The 8367-nt window shown below is 41.6% G+C and overlaps 1 protein-coding gene across 4 annotated transcripts in view; it reads left to right on the plus strand.

Moving 5' to 3' along the window:
* Positions 1-5519, plus strand: part of LOC128695938 (uncharacterized) — a 101289-nt gene extending 95770 nt beyond the window's left edge. For all 4 annotated transcript variants that reach the window (XM_070093090.1, XM_070093087.1, XM_070093089.1 and 1 more), the window contains one exon: positions 2378-5519. In XM_070093090.1, coding sequence (XP_069949191.1) covers positions 2378-2865 — 488 coding nt within the window. In that variant the 3' untranslated portion in view covers positions 2866-5519. The remainder of the gene's footprint in view (positions 1-2377) is intronic.
* Positions 5520-8367: the final 2848 nt, after the last annotated feature.

Consider the following 8367-nt stretch of genomic DNA (forward strand, 5'->3'; position numbering starts at 1 on the left):
GGTGTACCTCAACATCCACTTTACAGTGAGGTATGAAGTCCCCCGATGTCTCAGTCTCGTCGTCATTCCGCTGAGTCTCATATTGTTCGCAATCTGGACTCAAAAAGTCTCCAGCTACGTCATTCATAGACGGAGCTTCCACCACAGGTGGTGACAAGGTCTTTAAAACTTCGTCCAATTCCTCCCCTATATTTAACACGTCATTTCGGGGTACCAATCCAGCAGATGGTATTGGCAGCGACTCAGGTGCAGGGAGCTGAGGGGAGGACACTCTCATTTTGAAAAGCCTGTTCCACCATCTCACTCCACAAACGACCACGCCCTTCCTCTGATGATCGATGCTCACCTTCACCACGTGTGACTGGGGCTACCTCTTCTTGCACAGGTTTGGTCACGTGTCTGTTCTTCTCGCATGCTGCCGCTATGTGGTCATACTCTCCACAAATGCGACACGTACGCCGTTGTCCAGGATATAAAACCATTACCTGTGTCCTAAAATCTTGAAGATACACGTATGATGGTATGGGTTGCCGCAACGTCATTTTAAGGCTGAAAGTACCTTCTGGCATACCTTTGTAGGCACCCATCAGCCACTTACCCTGCTGGGCAGAATGCACAGTCCCATATTTCTCAAATACGTTTCTGATGTCAGCTTCGTTCGCCTCAAAGGGGACATTCCTCAACTTTATCCAGGTATAATATCGAGACACGTCCACCAGTCTCACACGCACAGCAGGCGTAACGTCAAAACACACATCTTGAAAGCACGTAACCACCGATTCATATACTGTCGCAGCAAGCAGTTTCACAAATATTCTATGCGCTCCATTCAACGCTACCCCATACAATTCGCCGTCTTCAATGCCATATGTCTCCCTAATTATCTTGGGTAAAAGTATCTGAGCTGAACTAGGTGTAATCGCACCTCAAAGCAGTTCAATACCAATAGTATTAATGCGTCTGCGATGACAAACCGCCATCTTAACACCAGTAATTTTCCAGCGGTGTCAACAGAGACACAACAACACCTCATACCACTGCTGTCAGGTTACTGAGGAGCGTCAGGCAAGGGGGGTCTACACGGCCCGGGAGCGATGCAGACAGTCCTTTATTATTGGCTTTTGGTGTGTTGCTGCAGTTGATCCCCAAGCACAAATAGCATAGGTGAGGTATGGATAAATAAGTGAGTGGTATAGTGTGAGAAGGGCATTTTGCGGCACGTAGTATCGTATCTTGGAGAGGATCCCAACCGTTTTGGATACTTTTTTGGTTATGTGTTGGATATGGGTGCTGAAATTTAGGTTGTTGTCAAGGTATAGGCCTAGGAATTTGCCCTCATTATGTTTGGTAATTAGAATGTTGTCGATCTTAATGTTAATTTGTGCATCTGTTATAATGGGTCTTTTCGTAGATAAGATTGGTGAATATGCTGAGGAGGTATTGTGGAGGTTATGCATACACCTGTTGACTAGAAGTGGGATTTATTAACAAAAGGGTACACTATGCAAATGGTTGTCAGGGGAGCCAGGAGCCAGTCTTGGGGGGAGATGTTGATGCAAGCTCAGCAAGGGGAGAGAGAGAGAGAGAGAGGGCTGGTCACTAGGATAGACCTAGGAGCCTGCCCTTTGAAAGGCACTTCTGAAACTAGGCTTTAGGCCAGCGATTCCCTCTAGTGGAAGGTACGTGAAACAGGTAGGTAGGCATACTATCTACACACACACTCACACATAACTCTGCTGGGTGCGTGATCTTTGAAGGATTGCTGGTTAAGTGGTTAAGACAATGTAAACATTGTTTTGTCTCTGGAGGACAACATGGGTTCGAGCCCTCGGCTAGTCGCATTGTTGTTATTGATTAAATACCATTCGTTCGTGGTTACAATACGATATATACTGCTTGTGGAGGCCAGTACACCAAATGGGGAGTAGAATGAAATTAGATCTGAGGCACCCACACTATCGTATGTCCTCGGATCCCGGTACAACACCTAGCTCTGCTGGGTGCATGATCTTTGTAGGATTGGGTGATCCTGTAGGTTAGAGTGTCGTGTGATTTTTGCTTACCATGAGGCAGGCCAAAACAACATGAGTTCGAGCCCTTGGCTAGTAGAAGTGTTGTTATTGATTAAACACCACTCGTTTGTGGTTACAATACTATATATATATATATATATATATATATATATATATATATATATATATATATATATATATATATATATATATATATATATATATATATATATATATATATATATATATATATATATATATATATTATTGCTGTGATGTTAAATAAAATTTCACATCGTTGAAAAAGTATCTAGGAGGAAGGTTACCTTTGTTCAAACGTTAAATATTTTCGATACCTTTTACAGATGAGTGGGTTCCTATGCCGAACAACAGCGCCTGCATTCCCGTGGACACCTATGCACCATGGCCCTATGTCAGACAATCCCTCAATGAGCTCTTCAGAATGAACATTATGCCATCCTACGGTGCACCACCATTACCTGTACGCATGTGTCTCCACAACCTCGCTCCTTGCAACGCCAACGACTACTGTGGCATGAAGAATGAGACTGAAAGGGAAGTTAACATGTGCGTAATCACCAACACGACACATCCTAAAGTGAACCAGAAGCAGTTGGTTCTTAAGTACTTGGAGCATAGCAGTTGTGAGTGCCTCAACTTTGAGAACTACAATAATAAGGTGGTAAAGGACTTTTATACTACTCCCACCATCACCAATGCTGAAATTCACGACGGTTGTGAGATGCCTGAAGAAAACCACAGCTCATCCGTCCAACAGGTTTACCTCTCAACAATGTTGTTTACCTTTTTCCTTGGTGTACTATGTACGTAATCCCCTCAGAGAATCCGTAGTTTGGAAATTAGGAGGTGCGGGGTTACTAAAAATATTATCCAAAGGGCTGAGGAGGGGTTATTGAGGAGCTTCCGACATTTAGAGAGGCTGGAACGAAATATAATGACTTAGAGAATGTATAAATCTGTAGTGGAAGGAAGGCGGGGTATGGGTCGGCCTAGGCAACGTTGGAGGGACGGGGTAAAGGAGATTTTGTGTGCACAGGGTAAGACTTGTCCTGCTCTCAAAATCAGCATATAAAAAAATCACAAACGGCTCCAACACTACATGGTATGATCGCCCATAAGAAGAGGGCCACCAGCCAGCCTCTCGCCTCGCGCCATTCTCCACCAATCACAAGCCAGTCAACACCTCGCGCTGATGAGATGCACACAGCAGTGCTCCCATGTCATCGATCAAGCTTGCCTGCGTATCCTGACTCTCAAGCTCATTCCTGCAAAACTCCTTCACGTTCAGCTCTGCTGCTGGGTCAAGCCCTGGCTCTTTCTCTAAGACTAAGGACACTCCTCTCAAGATCTACTCTTCGTCTATCCAGTCTTCCCCGCTCACCCCTTCTTGGGGTCTTACCTAGAATCTATAGAATAGAATAGTGTGCGAGGGGCTTGGACTTCCATCAAGCATGCATGAGCGTGTTAGACAGGAGTAAGTGGAGACAACCGTTTTTTATGACTTGATGTGCTGTTGGAGTGTGAGCAAGGCAACATTTATGAAGGGATTAAGGGAAACCGGCAGGCCTGACTTGAGTCTTGGAGATGGGAAGTACAGTGCTTGCACTCTGAAGGAGTGTAGTCACGGCTCTTGAAAGACTGTCAGGGAGTGAATGATGATGAAAGTGTTTCTTCTTTTTTGGGTCACCCTGCCTTAGTGGGAAACGGTCGATGTGTTAATAACAAGACTAATAATAATAATAATAATAATAATAATAATAACTAAGTAATGCATATTTTATATTACACAAATTTTCGTTTCCCTACCCATAAATATGGCACCATTAGGCTGCTGAATTGCTTTTGACCCAAGAACTTGAGTTAACTTTCCATTACTCAGATCCAACATTAATACCTCCAGTCCTCCTCATTGTATAGGTGCTGTATGACCCTTATAGGTACAGAATCTTCCTATGAATTTATTTTTTGTGCTTTGATGGCTATACACTCAGAGGTATTCTTGTTTTCAGTGGTCTAGTAACCAACGCTCTCGCCTCACACACTGAGTGTCCGTAGTTCGATCCCCGGCCGGGTGGTAACATTGTTCGTGTTTCCTTACACCTGCTGTTTCCGTTCACCTAGCAAGTTAAAAGGTACCTGGGTGATAATCACCTTACACCTGCTGTTTCCGTTCACCTAGCAAGTTAAAAGGTACCTGGGTGATAATCACCTTACACCTGCTGCTCCGGTTTACCTAGCAAGTAGGCAACTGGGTGCTAATCGCCTTACACCCGTTCCCATTCACCTAATAGTAAGTAGGTACCTGGGTGTTAATCACCTGAGTGTTAGTCGACCGGTGTGGGTGGCATCCTGGGGGACAAGATTGAAAGACCACAATGGAAATAAGAGAGATGGCCTTTGATGACGCACTGACTTTCATGGGTTATCCTGGGTGGCTAACCCTCCGGGGTTAAAAATCCAAACAAAATATTATCACCCGTACATAAAAGTCCTTAAGAGGCAAATAAACTAAAACTCAAGTACCTCAACAGACCCACCACCCATAATTCACATGCACATAGAGTTCAGGACTTCAATAAACTAAGGAGCTGGAATTCAGTTCTTTAATCATTTTCTCTCAGTCTACAATAGGATTCGAACCTGCAAACTCGACATCAGAGTACACAATACTTTATCCACAGAATCAAACTCCTGGAATCTAGATCTGTGGATAAAGCACTGTGGACTCGGATGCCGAGTTTGCAGGTTCGAATCCTGTTGTGTACTGAGAGATAATGTTTGTAATTAATTTCATTTTTTTTTGGGGAATTGCAAAGCAATCGCAGACAAATGATCTCAATGCAAGATAAGCCACGGGGGGGGGGGGGATCTTTAACTCAAGTACTTTCACACTTCTCGGTGCGTCGTCAGAAGCTATGCAAAGGCAGAAGCAGGAGAAATGAGGAGGACCTTTTTTATATTTTTTTTAGAGTAAGGTAGCGTGAGTGGCACCTGCTAGTACTTCTCTCTCAGACACAGAGATACTGGCGGGAGTTACTCTACCTTACCCTGAAAAAAATTCCTTTCCTTTCTCCTCATGCTATCTTTGTAACATTGCACTGACAAGTGTCAAAGTACTCGAGCTGAAGATTTCCATCCCTTGTGGCTTGTCTTGCATATATATATATATATATATATATATATATATATATATATATATATATATATATATATATATATATATATATATATATATATATATATATATATATACCCACGACGGGGAGTCTCCGTCATGCTAGTTATTAGCTCTTGATCCCCAAAAAATGATCTGATCTCGCTTTCCTGGGACCTAAATGACCACCTCCGCTTAACAATATGCCGTATATCGATTCGTAAAAATTTAGAGCTCATTCAAAAATACTATTTATAATGCATAATACTAGAATACTTTATATAATATAAAAATATGAGTTGTCCAATATATTTTGTATTTTAATTTTGCCTGCATATTATAATTTACTGCACCTATTAATGTTATATATATATATATATATATATATATATATATATATATATATATATATATATATATATATATATATATATATATATATATATATATATATATATATCCTGGAGGGAGATGCTTAATGCTGGGAAGCTGCTGTTGATTTGAGAAAGTCGTTCTGCCTACTTCTTCCTGGGATCTAACTTGAATGCATCAAATTCCCACAGGCTCTGTATGATCCCCTATGGGTTTAGCACTCCCCAGTCTATATGATAATAACAAGAAGAATAAAATATTATTTTAATTATTATTATTAAGTGATAATAAAAATAATGAGACTCTATAATTATTATTATTAGAGTCATCATGAATAATAATAATTAATAATTTTCATAATAAATAATAAATTCTAATTTTAAAATAAATAATATTACTATATTATTATTATTATTATTATTATTATTATTATTATTATCATGGAGGAATTTTCTCCAGGAGGGGGATATCAGCCCCCTTCAGCCCTTTTCAGCTCTTTTCAGCCGTGAGAGGCCCAGCCCTCTCAGAAGGGGCAAGCATCTTGTTTACTTCCACATCAAGTAATTACAAGCCGATGTTTAACCAGCGTATACCAGTCTTAGATCATGTGACTCCTTGCAAGAGACCAGCGTTGCAACCAGTTTCAGTTAACAAGTGTAAATAATCTCTGTACCGCAACAGGAAAGGTACAGGGAAACTTCTACCTCACTTCATTCACATATGGGAAAAAATGAACTCTAAGTGATTGAGACATATCTCGAAATCAAGCATTCTGCTTTGCTTCCTGGTGGAAGTTTGGCAAGCAGGGGAAATATATTCTGTCAGCTTTTCCTTTGTAGCTGGGGGCAAGTGAGGTGCAGCGAGGTGCGGTATAAGCCATATGACTTTTAACCCTGCCAAAGGAGATATTAATGCCAGGATAACGAACAAAGAACACTGATCCACATGTTTTTGTACATAAAAGTATCTCAATAGACACAGCAGATATAGAGAAGTGTGATCAGCTTCTTTAGTGATAAGACTGTGAATAATAAACAATACTTGATGAACAGAGTGTAACAACAAGTGTTGTTCAAAGAACACGTTTGCTTCAAGCAAGACACTGATACCCGAGTTCAATATATGTCCGATACAGACACCCAGGTAGGTCTAGTCATAAATGTTACTAGTCAGATCAGCTATGCAGCAGATAGCTAGTTCATTTGTCTCTGGATGTACCATACACTCGGTTATAGACGGGCTTTTTAGCCCAACACACGTGAGTATAGATTCCCATCAATATTCAGTTATTGAAATACTGACACAATACCCCTAGGAGTAATTATACTTATGCAACATTTTTTTTTCACACAGCCCTTAGGGAGTGCATATGACAGCTTCTCAAGACATTGCCTACAGGGATGGCTGTGTAGGCCAGAGCTGTCTTTCAAGATAAGCCCCATTACAGTCCATTATCTACTCTTTGACATAGCTTGCAGCATTTCCCTAAAAAATATTATTATTATTATTATTATTATTATTATTATTATTATTATTATTATTATTATTAATGATGACAAGGATGATGATAACAAAATATATACAAAGAAATTTGGTAATATATTTCAGTTTCGTATTTCTTAATAGCTCTTGTATTTAAATGTCGCGGCCGTTCTGCTATGCTATGATTCTAGGTAAGATCCCAAGAAGGGGTGAGATGGGAAGTGTGGACAGAGGAAGAATAGGTTGGTTAGAGGAAGGGTTTTTGTAAGAGGGAAAGAACCAGGGCTTAACACAGTAGCTGAGCTGATGGCGATTCAGGAGGTCTTGCGCAACTTGGGGACTGGAGGGGGGGGGGGGGGGAGGGGGCGACAAAGCGTGATCACAGGTACAAGGGCGATATTAAAGGTCCATACCTGTGAGTTACAGGTTAGTGATTCAAGATTTTAGCAAGGTTATTTGTATATAGGAACTGGGTCAGGTGCTAGTAGAGAGTAGAAGAGGTTGTGTGTGTTTGCAGGTCTGCGTAGTTCGTCATCTAAGTATGAGGTCCAGTAGTCATGTCTGGTCTCTAGTCTGTCTATTTGTTTGTCGCTAAACAATTTCCAGTACACGTTTAGTGCAGGGATGTCTGCACGGGCGTGGATGGACTCACTTGAGATGAATTCATCCCAGCAGGTGTTAAACACCCAGCGTAAGGCTTTGTTCTGGATGCGTTGTAATTTACGTTGGTTTGTCACAGCTGCTAGGGAGAGGGCTGGTGGGCAGTATGTTATTAGTGGACGAATGAGGGTTTTGTACAGGTGTAGTTTCGTTTGTATGGAGGCTTGCCTTAGCTTGAATAGCCCCGATAGGGCCTTGGATGCAACAGCTTGCTTCTGGTTGATGTGTAAGTGTATTCGCATGTTTTGGTCTAGAAGTATTCCTAGGACGTTGGTTGTCCGTGAGACAGGGATGTTGGTGTGGGTATCAGCTATCCTGAGTGTTACTGGAGGGGGTGGTTCACGTTTCCTGTAGTGGAAGTAGGTGATTTTGGATTTTGCAAGGTTGGTTTTAATTCTCCATTTTTGTTCCCAATGTGTGATCTGGTCTACTTCGGCTTGTGTTCTGCGGGCTAGAGTGGTTATTTGATTGTGTGTGGTGAGTTGGGTGATGTCGTCTGCACATGCAAGTGTGATGGTGGAGTCAAAGGCAGGTGTTGAGATGTCGTTCGTGTAAAGGATGTAGAGGGTGGGTGAGAGGACTGAACCCTGAGGAACTCCAGCATGTAGTGGGAAGTACTGTGAGAAGCATCCCTGGAACTTAATC

Source organism: Cherax quadricarinatus, chromosome 41 (genome assembly GCF_038502225.1).
Source record: "Cherax quadricarinatus isolate ZL_2023a chromosome 41, ASM3850222v1, whole genome shotgun sequence".
NCBI lineage: Eukaryota > Metazoa > Arthropoda > Malacostraca > Decapoda > Parastacidae > Cherax > Cherax quadricarinatus.